This window comes from Capsicum annuum, chromosome 4, assembly GCF_002878395.1.
Source record: "Capsicum annuum cultivar UCD-10X-F1 chromosome 4, UCD10Xv1.1, whole genome shotgun sequence".
NCBI lineage: Eukaryota > Viridiplantae > Streptophyta > Magnoliopsida > Solanales > Solanaceae > Capsicum > Capsicum annuum.
This window is the reverse complement of record NC_061114.1, coordinates 78,168,097-78,186,274: the sequence shown is the minus strand read 5'-3', so window position 1 is coordinate 78,186,274 and position 18,178 is coordinate 78,168,097. Positions and strand designations below refer to the sequence as shown.

At 25.6% G+C, this 18,178-nt stretch overlaps 1 protein-coding gene across 2 annotated transcripts in view; it reads left to right on the top strand.

Annotated features, from left to right (window-relative positions):
- Window positions 1-208: 208 nt before the first annotated feature.
- The window catches only part of LOC107867849 (agamous-like MADS-box protein AGL12), a 79,387-nt gene continuing 61,417 nt past the window's right edge, over window positions 209-18,178 (top strand). The window contains exons 1-2 of one of the 2 annotated variants that reach the window (XM_016714302.2): window positions 209-669; window positions 3,030-3,114. In XM_016714302.2, the coding sequence (XP_016569788.1) occupies window positions 488-669; window positions 3,030-3,114 (267 nt within the window). In that variant the 5' untranslated portion in view covers window positions 209-487. The remainder of the gene's footprint in view (window positions 670-3,029; window positions 3,115-18,178) is intronic. The other variant, XM_016714303.2, reaches the window with a different exon arrangement.

Here is an 18,178-nt window from a genome sequence, read left to right as displayed (position 1 = left end):
AATTAATAGTTCTGTACGAAGGCTCTCAATTTCAAATCCAACATTAATTGCATCTAGATTCACCAGGTTTCGATAAGCCACTTGACGACGACATAGCTTAGGTATGCACTATGAAAAGAATATTTACAATAGTACTTGGTACTATAGTAGCATACAGAAATTTAGCTAAGATTCCTCGTGACGTGGAAAGGTACTGGATGCCAACTGCGGGGTCTTTTGTTTAATAGGAAGTGCGTGGAAAACAGTGGGAGATCGAGAAGAATCAAAATTGGAAGTATAAAAGGGAAGAAAGCATGAGAGAAGGGGAATGAAGTTGTGCTAAGCAACTGAACTAAGTAGTGAACAAGGAGAGTAGTGCAACAACCTCGAAGCTAGTTCAAACTAGTGGGAGGTTGTCTGCAAAAGAGCAGCCAACACTCAATTAGAAAAAGAAAAAAAAAAACTTTGACGGAAATCTTGAGATACTAATTTGTAGTTGAAGAAAGAAATGGCTCGTGGAAAGGTTCAAATGAAGAGGATAGAGAACCCGGTTCATCGACAGGTGACCTTCTGTAAACGCCGAGCAGGGCTTCTTAAGAAGGCGAAGGAGCTGTCCGTCTTGTGCGATGCTGAAATTGGCCTTTTCATTTTCTCCGCCCACGGAAAGCTCTATGAACTCGCCACTAAAGGGTAAATCCCTCCTCCCCTCTGTATGTGTTCCTAGACATGATTTTTAAGGTATCATGTATGCTTACGAGCTAAAAACATTTTTTTTACGTACAAATATAGTTTAGTCACCGATAACAAGTTAGATACTTCATTATTTTATAGTAGTAATTATTAAGTTATCATTTACAATGTAGTATGTATAATAATCACATTATTTAAAACTTAGTTGTATAAATATGTTTTGCATCTTTTCTGCATTGAACTTAAATCCATATATAAATATAAATGGTGTGCAACTACTGTAGTATAAATTGAATTCGCTTTTAAACTCACCGTCTCTAGTTTCTAAATTTTGAATTAGCTTTCTTTATGCATTTAGCCCAACTTAACATATGCATGTATATAAATATTTTATCATAAGTTTCGTCCCAAAATCAACTTTTTATATAATAAAAGAGAGAGCTTCAACATGGTAGCTTAATGTCATTGTAGAAAAGATTAAAGATATTGTGATCTTTTTTATATAATTTACAAAATAAGATTGGTTAAATTAAGTTGTATTTGTTTTCTTTATTTGAACTTATACAACAGCTTTTAAAAAAAAAAATCCATTCTTTCCCATCAAATAACAAATTGTGCCCTAATGAAATGCCCATCATTTCCATCAAATTACTACCCATGCCCCTAATGAAGTGTCATTGAATGCAATGGCGCCCGTTGAGTTTTTCCAAATCTATGACTAAAAAATGATCAAGTAATTTTACAAAAACACGATTTATTAAGTAACTATAATTATATTTTAAAACTAAACCAAGGTTATATATTTATTTTTATTTAGATGTTATACTACAAATAAAATTTTATTTATATTTATTTATTTTAGCAAATTAAAAAAAATTATCTAATATCATATTGAATTTAGATTTTTTAAATTTATTGTAAAATTAATTTAATAAAATAAATTTAATACATATTTTTTGGATCCATATCAAGTCAATAGGGAATAAGTAAAAAAATAAAATAATATTTATTATGTTGGCATAAACTGCTAACAGGTTTTACCTTCGCGTGGAGTAAACATAATTTATATCAAGTATATATTGATAAAATTTATTAACATTAAAAGGATACAAATTTATGACGGTTTATTTTATTTTTATAATTAAGATGGCATTAAAAAAATCTAGAGCGGAAATACATACGTACTTCTTTCATTTAGATTTATATCATGTACTTTAATTAAAAATATATTTTTTTCATTTAAATTTATATGATGTAGGTTGACTAAATATTGAGATGCAAAGTTTTTCACTCTTTCATATATATTAGAGAATTGTATTTGAAAGAAACAAGTGTGCATTAGCATATTTGAGTCCACAACTATAGGTTTCAAAGTATAGGATCTTCATAAAATAAAATCTGAAAATTGTAATTATTTAAAAAATAAAAAATGAATTTTTTTATAAAAAAACTGGAGAATAATATATTATAAAATTAAATGAAAAATATAATAAATTGAACTTTTCACTCGTAGGAAAGAATCAACAGTAAAACATCTTTCCCTTGCTATATACTCCGATCCTCATGATAATTGAAAGTACCCCATTTAAATAAAACATTAATAAATTATAAATTTATTTGAATCAAAATTAAACTAAATATTTTTGTTCTGATATTTTTTATTTTGAAAATATTTTTATTTTTCATAATATTAGGTCGTACTAGCATCGATATTCCCCTTTAGTGTACTACTTACAAGTTGACAATTTAAGTGTGTCAAGATTTGACAAGTCCACGGATGCTTAAATTCTTTCTTCTGTAATTTCACAGTGAAACACGAAATTAAGATATTAAAATAATAAAATATAATTGCAAAAATGCAAAATTTCCAACAGATGTTTTATCGAAAATTCATTAAAGAAAGGAAAAAAGGGCACGTCGGGCGTCGCAAATCATTTTCAACGTATTTGTCCGCCTAAAATCCTGTCTATCTCAGTATTATGTTATTTTATGCATGCATAACATGATACTGGAAGTATTAATTTATTAGTTTGCACTTCTGTTATTTCTACATTTATCTTAAAATGTTACTCTATTTCGCAATTTATATAATTCATTTTTCTTTTTGAGTATAAAAATAATGAAATATTTCTACATTTAATAACAATTTAATTTAAAATATCTATTTTACTCTTAATGAAATAATTTATAGTTACACAAATATCTATGAATTATTATAGACCACAAGTTTCAAAAGTCATTCTTTCTTAAGTTTAGTGTCGAATCAAAACAACTCATATAAATTGGGATGAAGAAAGTATCTTTTATCCTTTAGTTTTTAAGTTTTTTTTTCCTTCATTTTTGTGTTTTATGATTGAAAGAAGCATGCAAGGCCTGATTGAGAGGTACCTGAAGTCAACCAAGGGAACTGAGGTGGCTGAGGACGCCATGGAAAAACAACCTCAGGTAATTTTAAGATTTAATAATATATATGTCATGAAGGGGAAACTCTAAAAACAGGTGCTAAAATGTTTTATTTTTCTCTCTTGTGGGGTTGATGTTGAAGAGCTTTATTTTCCAGTGGATCATCCCTAATTCTTGTAAAAATAAGCGGTATATAAGAAAAATAATAAAGATTAAGTCATATTTAAGTTATATCACAGCTCTTAAGAAATTTGTTTACTTGAAAAGTATAGGGTAACATGTTACAGGTGGTTAATTATTGTTTTATTTTAAGAAAAAAAGTTATTGATTACTACTATTCATCATAGAGAATTTGCTATAATTATTCTATGTGAATTTAATTGCTTAAAAAAACTTTTTCCATGATGACTTCATGGTAATTAAACTCTCGTTGTAATGTCAATTTTCGCATCAGATGCTGCTTCTAGTGATACATTACTACGTGCATGACACATGGAAAGTGAGAAGCACAACAAGATATATATTCAGTCGAATAGGGAAGATAACAAAAATTAATTAAGGCATATACTCACTTTTTGGAGACTAAAGCATTGCACGGGATGCTCATGCTTTGAGATCGGCTTAATCACTAAGCCACTAAAGTTATTACTTGGAATTTATTTTTTCTTAAAGATGTTGTAGATAATTGATCATGAAAATTAAAAAATTTTAAAGTTGAAGTTGGAATTGTGTTTAGTCATGTCTTTTTGAAATCTTTTATTAAACATTTGAAAAGACCTTTTTTAAATATAATTTTATACGCCCAATTTTTAAAAACTATCAAAATCACTCAATTTAACTAATTTACCTATAAGATACAACTAAATGTGAGAGGAGACAATAATATTGTCTTTATTATTGGTGTTGCATTAAGAGCCGCAAAAATGGACGGATCAAAGTTTCGTTGTATCATGAGGAATTTTGAAGAAGAAGAAAAAATAATTAAAGTTATCTTCAATTTTGAGGTCTTTTATCGATGAAAGTAGAAAGAAGTATGCAATGTAATAGTTAGACATTTAACTCCGGTTGTTGAATGAAATTAATAGGGCGTTTTTGTAAAAATTAAAAAAAATGGGGTCATTTATAGTAATAAACAAAGTTGAAATTAAAGTTGGAAAAAGTGAAAACAAATTTCAAAACTAATTTGAAATTGGATTTGAAATTCCTGGGATCAAACATCCCAATTTTTACTAAAGTGGAATAATATTTTGAAAAAAAATGAAAAAAATTTACGCTCAAACGAATCCTTACTAGGCCACTAAAGTACTGACATGAAGCTCGTTTTTCTTTAAAATTTACTTATATATATTTATTAAAAACATTGTACTAAAAAGAATTTTTGAAAGAAATTGATTTTCTTAAATTTCAATATGGAGACTATTGGATTTCCATTAGTTTGAGGCGGATTCAGGAGATTTCGGGTGCCACATTGTATGAACTATGAACAATAGCATGTTTTAATTCATAGACATGAGAGGACTAGTAATCTGTTTGAACCCAAAAGTGTTTTTTTTAAAAAAAAAAAAAATAAGGTGTTTGACAAAATTTGTGAAGAAAATAAGTTTTTTGCTTTTGCAAAATAATAAAATTTGTTTTTTAGAAACAATTTTTTTTTTTAAATATGAAAAAGTATCTTTTTGAAAAAATACGCTTAGAAATACTTTTAAAAGATTTAAGGGTTAAAAATATACTTGAAATATCATTTTTTTCTTGAGTTCAATACCTAAAGTATTAGTGTTTGAATTTCCTACTTGAAGTATCACAAAAATTTTAAGTAGCGAAACAATCTTGAACTATCAGTTGCTAGCGCAACACACCTGAAATTTCATGTATGAAATTCAAGCAACTGATAGTTCAGGTGTGTTTCGCTAATTATTTTGTATTATTTTAGGTAGAAAATTCAATACACTTAACAGTTTAGGTATAAAACTCAAAAACGGATATAATTTAGGTGTATTTTTTATGCTTCACACTTTTTTAAAAGATTGATCAAACACTAATCATTGCTGAAAAGTGCTTTAAAATCTAGAGTTAATATATAAAAATGATCCTAAACTTGACATCAAATTATAACTTTGACCTTAAACTTTGACAGTGCACAAATATGATCTTTAACTATTCAAAACTGCACAAATATAACCTCCAATCCTACGTGGCAAAACACATGTTCAACACGCAAAATTGGGCATGTCCAGCTTAAAATCTAAGGGCATAAGACATAAATATGACCTTAAACTTTGACAGTGCATAAATATGACATTTAATTATTCAAAACTGCACAAATATGACCTTTAAATGACTCTTCACTATTATTTTTTCATTATTTTCGGCTCAAAGAGGAAAATGACATCTATTATTTTGTCATTGCGGAAAAAGAGCAATATTGAAGATTTATTAATTAGGCAGGTCAGCCTCATATGAAAAAATCTAGCGGGTATGTATATATATTATAAAGCAGAGGACGAATTTAAGTTATATAATATATCTAAATATTATTTATTTAAATATTAAATTAAAGATGAAACTATACTAATAATAAAAAAATTATAGTTTTAATAAAACGTTATTAAATTAATGTTATTAAGGATAGTAGTAGTAGTAGTATATTAAATTAACGTTATCAAATTAACGTAATTAAAATGTTACTAAATTAACGTCATTAAAACGTTATTAAATAAACGAGGAGAGGACCTACGTGGCTGCCATGGGGTTCACCCGAACACCCTCGGTAAAAAAATTACGTTGTATATATATAAGATAGAAAATGTATATTTATCTACGTATATTAATGTTGAACCACATGAAACAAGGCACTTAGATAGCCCAACGATGTTATTTACTTTTCTTGGGCACTTCCTTCAGCCTACTGTGCGGATTCGATCCCTGCTAGTGGCTATTTTTTTTAATTAAAAAAACTAGGTGTTGCTGCTATAGAAATAATTAAAATAATAATAATAATTTTTTTAAATTAAAAAAAAATTAGGTGCTGCTACTATAGAAATAAATAAAAAAATTATAATAATAATAATAATAATAATAAAAGCGACAGCGTCTTAACACAAAAAGCAAAACTTTAACAGTGCATAAATATGACCTCTCTCCAAGTCAGTCTTTTTAACGACGTGGCACCGTACGATTAGATTACCTTTCCACGTAGGCGCGAGTGAGACTCACGTATGGGGTTGCAACATCGAAGGTCATACTTGTTCAGGTTTTGAATAGTTAAAGGTCCTATTTGTACACTATCAAAGTTTAAGGTCAAAGTTATAATTTGATATCAAGTTTAAATTCATTTTTATGTATTAACTCTAAAATTTATTGGTCCAACATAAACTAGTTAAAAATATTTATTTTAAAAAAATAAATGATTTTAAAAAATTGACTACCGAAGTGACAAATAATTCTATCATCTACTTGTCAAAGGGATGGTTTGGCTCGTTGGTTGTTTGAATCTTTAGAATGAAGAACTTTAGGGTTCAAATATTTCCTAACACTGCCGTGTTTTTTGAAATAATTTAGTCATTTATCATGTTTAGCTATGTTTGCACGAAAAAAAGATATTAGATTTAAACTGGAGATAACGCACAACCATATTTGACACTTTGTCATCGACACCACACCAGGGCGGATCCAGAATTTTCAGTGAGGGGTTTAGTAGTATATATACGGACTAGTCGAAGGAGGTTCAACCTCAACTATTTATACATAAAAAAAATTTTTACCATATAAAAATAATATAATTTTTCGATTCAAACCCCCTGGACCCTATGTAGATCCACCACTAATCGACACTATGGTTTAGTTGATAGCGTGGATGTCATGCTTTAAATTTATATCTAATTCATATAGAGAGAGAGAGTGTTCAACTGAGATTATCAGATGTCGTGGCACTCCTTGCTATCTGCCCTGAATATAGTTTCCTCACGAAAAATTATATTTTTTTATTGATCTCCTAATAATTTGAACCTAGATTATTGTTCATCTTTTCCATTCTTTCTTTAATTATTTTTATTCTCTCTCTAGAACTTATTGGCTACTACTCTTGCTTCTTACTTATACTAGTTTCATGATGCCCGTGCTAAATTTGGGCTCAAAGTTAAGATATAAATATAATAATTTAAATTTAAAAATATAATTTATATCATATATTTTTTACTTTATAATTAATGCAATCGAATGATATATTAAATATATTTTATTGATAAGTTTTATAATTATTAAAATATTTAATCACATAATTAAATAATTTAAAAAAAAAAAATTTGCGAGGACACAAGTATTACCAGAGTATTATAATATATCAAAATGCTACAAGTAATTCGATATTTTATAAAATAATATGATTTAAAATATGTAATAATTAGGATTCAAAGAAGATCACAATAGAAAATATTGATATTTTTATAAATTTGTGGGTACTTAATTCTTTAGTTATAGATAAAAATAAATTATATTTATTGAGTTTTAGTTTCTCTCATGATTTCAGTGGTAAGAGTTTTGCAACATATTATTCTTCGTCTTATAGAATTATCTGAAATAAAATATTTCAATGACTTCAAGTTTATATTTTAACAATTATAACCTTAATTTAGAGTCATTATATAAATTGACTTAATAATGATCTATAAGAATATTAAACGATAATTAAACTAACATTAACAGATTACTCCATTTGATCTATTTGGTTATTATGTATAATTTTTATACGTCTCTTAAAATAATACCCTATTCGCCCCATTTTAAGTATTCTTTTGTCTTTTTTTCATAATCATCAAGAAAAATAATAAATGCAAGATATTGTTTATTAAGTTATTTTATGTATTATATATTTTGGAAGAATTGTATATAATATTAGAAAATCTATAAGGTAGTAGTTGCAATCATTGCAAAATTTAATTTTGTATTAAGTTATCTTGAATAATGTTTTTGAGTTTAAGTTATTGTTGATTATGAAGGAAATTTTAATTAAAAGATAATCTAAACATTGGCAAGAAGAAATCAATTGTAAAAATTTAAGTGCAATGATCTTAACAAGAAGAATAAGGACAAAATTGAAAATATATAAGAAAAATCACCACCACTTGCTATGTGTAATAACCTTATTTGACCATAAAAATTAGAATATCAAAAATATCCTTGAGAGGACTACCAAAATACAACATCCTCTCTTATATATAGTTACTAGTTGCATAAGGCCCGTGCTAAGCCCGGGCACAAACTCATGATAAAGAATATAAAATTTATTTTAGAAAAAATATAACTTAAATCACATTTTTCTATTACATAATTAATTTAATTAAGTGATACGTTGATTATGCATATCTAAAAAACTACTATGATTATAGAGTATTCTCGGTATATTTGAATAACTTTTAAAGGACTTTATTTAAGAAAAAAAAAAGTATGAAGGATAATTACCAAATATGAATAGACATAAAATTTAATTTAAAATAAATAAGTGATGTGTTCAGCATGTTTAAAAAAAATCATATTTGATAAATTGTTGGAAAAAATATTTTCTCTAGAAAATAGGTCTTTTTAGACTTATAAAAATGACTATATGAAAGTAGAAAAATTATATTCTATATTTCACATTCATTGAGTCCTTCGCTCTTTAAAATACCTTGTCTTCACCCACCATAGCTCCCATCCCTGCTACTCCATACCCTATCTCTCGTAATACTTATCTAAATTATATAAAATAATTTTTAAATAATACTTTACTTACACACCGAATATAATAAAAATAAGTAAGAACCACACTAATTTTATTTAAAAAAAAAATTAATTACTGTTTTTAATTGAAAAAACGATTGTACCAAACACCCTCAAAAAGGGAATAAGTATTACTAAAAAATAATAAATGCTCTGATTGAAAAAGAGACTGTAACTTTAAAGTTGCACAGATTTTATTAAAATGTAAAAAAAAAAAAATATATGCATTCTATTCATTTCATTTTATTTTACATTTGTTGATTTAGTACTCCTATTAATAAAAAAAATTATTTAATAGAAGTTGGTTTATTGATCTCGATAATTATGATTTGAAAGTATATGCTTGACAACTATTATGTTGTATAGTTACTTAATTCTAAGAGTAATATTGAAAGAAAATAATAATTTTTTCTTTATTTGCTAAAATAATAAGCAAAAAGTAAATTTTATTTTTAGTACATGGATCAAGCAAAATGAAAAAAAAAATAGAGAAAAAAGGGTATCCTCTCAATTCTTTTTTACTTGTTTCTTTTACTTGACAAATAACTCAAGAATTTAATATATTAAGGATATAATATATGAAATTCTTCTTATTAATTATGTTTTAAAAAGTTAATTTAGCTATTCATACGTACTTAATTACTTGATAACAACAACAACAACAATAATAATGATAGTTATATTATTAATAATAATAGTAATAGTAATAATAATGTGAAAAAAAATTATAAATCTTTCGTGATTTACTAAAATAAATAAGAAAAAAATAATTAATTTTTAATATAAGATATAAGTAAAAAAGAGCAAGCAATCTAATAAGGAATAAGAAGAGATTTATAAAAAATAAAGAGTACTACGCATAGTTCAATTACAAAGTCTCAAATAAAAATCTCATAAAAGAATAAATGAGGACAAATGTAACAACATGTATGGAAAATAAGTAAACATGTGTAGCTATTTAATTGCATTAAGAAATTAGTGAGGACTGCCAAAAAGGGAGATCCTCCCTTATATATTGTAGTAATATTTATTAAAAATTATTTGGATTAATTTTTTTTGAGCTAAAGTAATTGTTAATTAATGATAAATTATTATAAATATATTACCATATATAGTGAATTTCTACTTTACTATATATAGTGAAAATCTACTTTACCATATATAGTATATGTCTATTTATGAAAAAGTTAAAAACCTCATGGTTATTTTTTCCTATAAATAAAGGGAATTTTCTTCATTGTAATTAACCCCTCAAGAATCCTTATGAGGATCTCTTATCTGTCAAGAGAAATAAAGAAGCATCTCTTTTCTCTCTCTATTTATTCTTGTTCTTACTTTATATTTCATAACACGTTATCAGCACGAGACTCTGCCAAATAAGGTGAAATTATAAATCTAAAGATTATGTCAAAGTTAGTAACGAGACTCTGCCAAATAAGATGAGATTATAAATCTAAAGGTAATTTCAAGTTAGTAATTCCTTATGTTATCTATCTTTTGCTACTAATAATTAATTATTATTGAATTTGAGAAAAAAAAAATTAGTTTGAAACCATTTATATTTAAAATTTATTCCTCAAAAATAATATTATCAAAAGGGATGATAATATGTTGGGTTTAAGCCCCATCAATTTATGCCTAAGACGTCTTTATATGAATAAGATGTTGAGTTTGAATCTCAATGCATCATATTGATGATATTACGATGGCTAAGCCAAAATAATGTGTTTTTTGTGGAAAGTCATGAAAACATGTCCTATTGAATATGCGGTAGCAATATATGATAAGTGTGAAAGATGACAATTTGCTCCATTTTTGAAGTGAATGTGGTAGCAATATATGATATACTTTGAAAGATATGTATGCCTTGGTGTGCTCCTGAAGTAGCAATATCATGAAAGAGGTTATAAGCTATCTTAATTTGATACGCTTATTGCACGATTATATTTATTCTTGGAGAATGAAAATTTTTATTTTTATAATAATAGATCCATTCCCTGGGATGAATGTGATAATATTCAAAAAATCTTATCAATACAAACGTGCACTTGGTTGTGATGGGTATCACAACAAGCCTCCAAAAGAGATAGAATAATTGAGAAGAGTTATTTTTAAATCTACTTTTGAAGTAGTAACTCTGAAATTTATTCATGTAATAGTAAATTTGAAATTTACTAAAGAAAGTACATGTCAGGGTAAACTTGGTGTTTACTATTATAAAAGTTCATAAGTTGATATAAATTATTGTGACATCTTGAAGATGTGAATATTGAGTATTGGACATGTAATAAAAATTAGAAGATTCTTCAGAATTATTCATGTTGTTTGTTTTCATGATAAGTTGGTTGGACCAACTAATGTTGGGATTGAATCCCTTAAATTTGAAAAGTATAAAAGGTGAATAAGGACACGTTCACCTATCACGTGATATGTTGAAAAGATGTATCAATGAGATGATTAAATGTACATTAATTGTCAACCTGCGTTTGACATTCATAAAGTTGTTTGTTTAATAAAATTGAGTTAAGAGCATAATTTTCAGATTGTGTAATCAAGATAATTCACCTTGATGATGATGGTTTAGCACTGAATGCCTTCGATAAATAGCTGAACCATTGTTAATGAAAACAAAGCTTTATGTATTGATTTGAAATATTATATACAAAAATACTTGTATGCATCAAACTAATAAATTATAATTAATTCTCCCTCAAAGTTTGTCCTGAGTCAAGAACCACACGTTGTCCATCTAATAATTTTGATGTGCGGTATACGTTTAATGAACATACTATGATGCAAAAAGATGGATTTCTCAAATAAAATGGAGGATGCATGTTAGTTTTCCTAACATAAGGGGGAGATTATAAGCAACTATGAAATATGTTAGAAATTATCATCAGATTCTTATTCAAAAGATAATTCAAGTCAAATATCGAAAGCATCTCATATTAAGCTGCAAGTACTCCTATTTTCAGTTTCTAAAGGACAAAATCTATGCATGCGTGAAACGTGGTAGACCAATCAGTTTAAAATAAAATAAATCCTTGAAAGGATAAGGACCAAATTATCATAATTAGAAGGCAATGTCTACGACATAACACTTCATGAAATCTTATGAGAGGTTCAGGTACCTGAAAATAATGAAGTGATGAGATCTCAAAATATTATGTCGCGTTGTGAATCGAAACAAAATAATATATCATCAATATCTTTGATACAATAATGTGAAAGATTACGAGGATCAGAATTCTACGTTTATTTAAGCATGCTGACGTAGAAATATTTATCAAGTGACATAAAAGAATGCATCTTGATAAGCATAACACTTATTTGATTTGCAGTCTAGACACTTGAAGATGTCACACATATTGATATTGTCACTTGACAAAAATCTATATAAAAATTCCTAAAGGATTCAAAATACCCGAAACATATAAAAGTTTCTGGGAAACTTATTTAGAATCCTTATTTTGTATAAGCTTATAGCTTAAAAATTATTAAAACTCTTGGAGAGTTTTCAAATAAATTATTTGCTGAAATAAAAAATTTACCAATTTAGATTGGTTATGAAGTACCATATCTTCGTGTAATTAGTGCACTCATGTATCTTGCAAATACCACAAGGCCTGATAAAGCCTTTTCGGTTAATTTGTTAGCAAGATATAGTTCTGCTAATGTTGGGTATTTATTTAACCTGCATAAATCTCGATCTTAAACATGCAATGTGTTCATATGTGGGGATACTGCTATATCTTGGAGATATACAAAACAGTCTATCTAGTCACTTCATCGAACCATGTTGAGAAAGTCGCTATTCATGAAGCAAGTTGAGAATGTATATAGTTGAGTTCCATGGTACAAAAATGTGGTTTGAAATATGACAATGTATCCATAATTTTATACGGAGATAATGCAGCATGCATAGCACATCTTAAGGGAGGATTCATAAAAGGAGATAGAACGAAGCACACTTCATCAAAACTTTTCTACATACATGAGCTCTAAAAGAATGGTGATATTAATGTGCAATAGATTCGTTCAAGTGATAATGTGGCTGATTTTCACCGTCTTCTTCAATTGCAACTTTCAAGAAGATAGTGCACAAGATCGGGATGTAAAGGTTTAAGAATGTTCTCATTTAGGGGAGTTAATACGCGTTGTACTCTTTTTCCCTTATGAGATTTTGTCCCATTGGGTTTTCCTTATAAGGTTTTTAATGAGGCAGCCTATATGCGTATTGTTAGAGATGTGTACTCTTTTTTCTTCACTAGATTTTTTTTCCAATGAGTTTTTCCTAATAAGGTTTTAACGAGGCACATTATCTATTAATTAGACATTCAAGGAGGAGTGTTATAAATATATTACCATATATAGTGAATGTCTATTTTACCATATATAGTGAATATCTACTTTACCATATATAGTGTATGTCTATTTATGAAAAAAGTTCGAAACCTCATGGTTAGTTTTCCTCTATAAATAAAGGAGATTTCTTTCATTGTAATTAACCCCTCAAGAATTCTTATGAGGATCTCTTATCCCTAAGAAAAATAAAGAAACATTTTTCTTCTCTCTATATTTATTCTTATTCTTGCTTTATATTTCATAACATAAATGAAGTTTTAGCTAAAGGTAATTTAATAAGTGAAAAGAAGAGACCAATAATAAAAGTTCAAGTTGAAATGATCTTAACAAAAATAATAAGGGCATAAATGAAAATATATTAGAAAAAGACATCACTAATAGTCATGTGTGATAATTTTATTTAACAAAAAAAAATGAAATACCTAAATTACCACTGTGAGGACTACCAAAATGGATATCCTCTCTTACATATACTAGTAATATAAATTACAAAATACAAAGAGCATAAATTGTTTTTTGAAGATTTTTTTTAACAAAACACTGTACTATCTAATCTTGAACTTTTTTCAATACATGGTAGTTATTCTAGTATTAATGGTTTAAATTTATTTTTTTAAATTAAGAGTGTTAAGAAAAATAATATAGGTAGAAAATAGTAAACTTATAAAATAACCAATTAAATAAAAATATTTGATTTTTGTTCAAATACATACTAAATTGTTTAAGAAATAATGTTAACAGTTTTGTAACTGTTGCCTCAGTTGAAAGAAGTTTTTCAAAACTAAAAGTGATAAAATTTTATTTAAAATCAAGAATGTCAAGAAAGAGACAATATAATATCTCTATTATCACTCGAAAAGAAATTATTAAAACAAATACACCTAAAAAAATTAATGACTTTACATTTAAAAAATAAATTTTAAATAAAAATATATATAACAATCTTTCCTTTAAAAAATAAAATTATTTAGAATATCTTTTTAAATTTTGGCTTTAAATTTTTATTCTTGTTGAGTCGGCTATGTTTGTAACGTGCTATTAAACTAATCGTCAACGTCGTGCTACGCATAACTCAATGTTGATCCTTAAAAATTCTACGTTATGTATAATTATATTATTTAATCAAAATCATTTGTTTGTTTGATAAATTCTAATTTAGACATATATTATTATATTTTGATTAATGAAATTTGTATAACAATATTTTAAATTTTTCAAATTTTTATAGCATTGATAGTCAATTATATATTTTAAATAATTTAAGCTTTTAATTATTGTGATTTATAATATTTTTTCTTCTATTCTACTAACTAGTGAACAGATACGCGTTTCGCACGAAAATTAAGCCCTTATATTTAAAAAATGACCTAATAATAATTTTTTATTAGGTTGACATATTTCATGTTAGATTGTGAGATGCCATCTATATATTTTTTTAATTATTGATACTTCAAGAAAAAAAAATATTAAATTGAGACGCTTAAGTATGAAAATTGAGTGATATAATATTCGAATTAGAGAATAAATAAAAACAGGATTAGAAAATTAAAGAAAAAAAGTCAAAAATGATGAATCATTGGCCAAAAAACTACGAGTCAATAAGTTCTATGCTATCAACAAAGCAATAAGTTGAAGATATTTCCCGTTGCCCATGACATAGTATAAAACTTTATCTTGATAAACTTGTATCAAATTAAATTAGTTCTCTTTGATGAATTTTACACCGCCATCAAACTTCCATCTTCATCTTGATGAACTTGTGTTTGTCTATTATTACACAAGAAGAAATTCTAAAGAATATTTCTATGATTTTCATCAAAATGATGATTACCATATTGTCACATGAAAAAGATGTAAAGGGAAAAAAAAGGATAAAAAAAATATTATTAAAGAAGAAGAAGGAGAAAATGCAAATGAGTATCCAACAACTCCATAGATGACTGATATTTATAAATAAATTAATTCATAAGAATTAAGTAAAATGAAGTTGAAAAGACATGTCATTTAAGTAAAGAATACAAATAGATGAATTTTTTTTATAACTCATGAGATATTATTAGATATAGTAAATATGATAGAGTATTTATTTTAATTAATAAACGAATTGATTAGTGAAAGAATGAATAAAAAAAATAAAAAAAAGAAGAAAAAAGATAACTAAAAATGGAGGCCATAGAGAGGTGCACACATCACCTCTTCTATGACCTTCCTTTATATTATTATATATATAAATTAGAAGTGACATAGTAATTATTATAAAAAATACTTATGAAATTTTTTCTAAGTGATACATATAAGACGTCAAGTTAATTTAAAAAATCAAAAAATAATTTATCATTTTATGTCTATTTTATTTTTTTATGAAATATTATTAATTTTTTGATATTTAAATAACTTATAATAATTAAATATGGGTGATATAATAAAATCATGGTTGAAATAGCTGAAGCAGTCATGTCAATGTCATAAATGTCTATTTAATTTTTTTTATTAAATAATATTAATTTTTTAAGACATAAATAACTTATAATAATTAATTAGAAATAATATAATAAAATCACGATTGAATCAGCTGAAACAATCGTGTCGACCAATAGCAACCTGATTCAGCTGCTTCATTCTCACTTCTAATTAAGATATAGGAAAACAATTGCATTATCACATTAAGTGTCACGAACTGAGACCAAGAACAAGCATATTATCTTTTTTTTTTGTAATGTAATAAGCAGGAGCCCTTCCTCTCCATTCTCTTGCTTTTGACTTGGAAACTATTACTATCTAATAAAAAGGGAAAGATCATGCATGAATCCGTTAATATGTTTGTATGTCGAATTGTTTAGCTGATTATTTCGTAATTTTACTACATAATTAATTGTTATTACATATCAAAAGATTAAATATATTTAATAAAAAAGGGTAAAATAAACATTTATAACATATCTTTTTCAGTCATAATTTTACTATATCACTCGTAATTAATTATTATAAGTCATCTAAATATTACAAAGTTAATATTAAAAAATTATTATAAAGTCATCTAAGTATTAAAAAATTAATAATATTTAATGTTAAATTAACTTCACGTCTTATATGAGGCTCACTTAAATTTGTTTTACAAGTATTTTTTATAGTAATTTTACTATGTCATTTTTAATTAGTTGTTGTGGGTCATTTTAGACATGTCGGCTTTGCTGCTTCAATCGTTATTTTACTATATCACCCCTAATTTATTATTATGGTCATCTAAGTATTATGTCACTTAAATTGAAATAGAAGAAAAACTACTATAAAGCACAACAATTAAGAACTTAAATTATTTAAAAAATATAATTGACTATCAATGCCACGAAAGTTTGAACAAGGAGAGTGACATATAAATGTATAATAAATTACAATAGTTAACAACTTAAACTATCTAAAAAATAATTACTCCGTTATATATTTCAAAAAAAAAACGTAAAAAATACTATAAATCACAATAATTAACAACTTAAAAATTTTAAAAGATATAAAATATTTTGTTGACTATCTAAATTATAGTAATGCCACTTAAATTAGAATAGAAGAAAAATATGATAAATCACAATAATTAAAAAATTAAATTATTTTTAAAATATAATTGACTATCAACGCCACAAAAGTTTGTGCAGAGAGAGTAACGTATATTATTTTAAAATTATATAAAAATTATTGCAAATTACAGTAATTAACATCTTAAAATATCTAAAAATATATTAAAAGTATGATTGATTATCTAAATTCTATTTCTGTCGCATAAATTGAGACAAAAAAATAACATATACTGAACCCGTGTTATCTGAAAAATAGTAATATAGGTTTATCGAATTTTATTTTCACACTCTTTATTAATTTATATATTTGTAGAATTTAATTTTGATCGTGAATTAAATTTTTAAAATAAAATTATATATTTGAAAATAAATCATAAATAATTGAGAATTTAAAATATTTTAAGAATATATGTAAAAATTACTTTAAAAAATAAATTTATTTAAATTTTAAAATTCAAAAAATGTCATATTAATTGATGTAGTTATTATTATAATATTAGTTTAGGATAAATATTGGGCCATGCATTGCATGAGCTTCTCATAGCTATTCTACTCACAAAAAGGTATCCTCTAGAAAAGGGAAAAAAAAAAGAAAATTTGGTTTTGAATAATAAATAGTTGTAGTTATTTAAATAGTGATTACATTCTTTTTCTCTAATTATCAAGCCCAAAACTGCAAGTAATAGATGTAGTTATTTAAATAATGATTACATTCTTTTTCTAATTATCAAGCCCCAAATTGTAAGTATTTTGTGTCAATCTTTCCTTTAGCGTATGATAGAAAAAAAATGAAAAATGGTAAAACGTGACAAGAATTGAATATGTCGAGAGAGCTATCTTTCTAAAGAATATCTACTACTTAATTTGCTTTTTTCCTGTTACGGAATATATCTTATAAAAAAGAAAGGATAATTGCAAGAGGGTATATAGTAATTACTAGTTCAGTAATTACACAATCTAGTAATTATAATAATCTATTTGTATATCAATGTAATTACAAATGTACTGCTTGATTGCACAAGTGTAATTACATGATTATATTAAATTTTTAAAATAAAAGTTAATTATTAAAAATTAAAACTTTATATTAGACAAATAAGGGACTTTATAAATGATATTAAATTAAATATCTAGGATATATATATATATATATATATATATATATATATATATATATATATATATATTATTTTGAAAATATATTACTTAATAAATGTATGTTCTTAACTCATATTATAAAAGAATAATTGATTCATATGCTTCAAATTAGAATATTTTAATTAAATCAATTATAAAAATAAAAAATACATGATTTTTAAGAACATCATAAAATGCATGTTTGGCAAAAAAATTAATATTAAAATGTAATGTTATAAAATTATTAAAATATTTGAAAAAAGATAAATCTATCAATT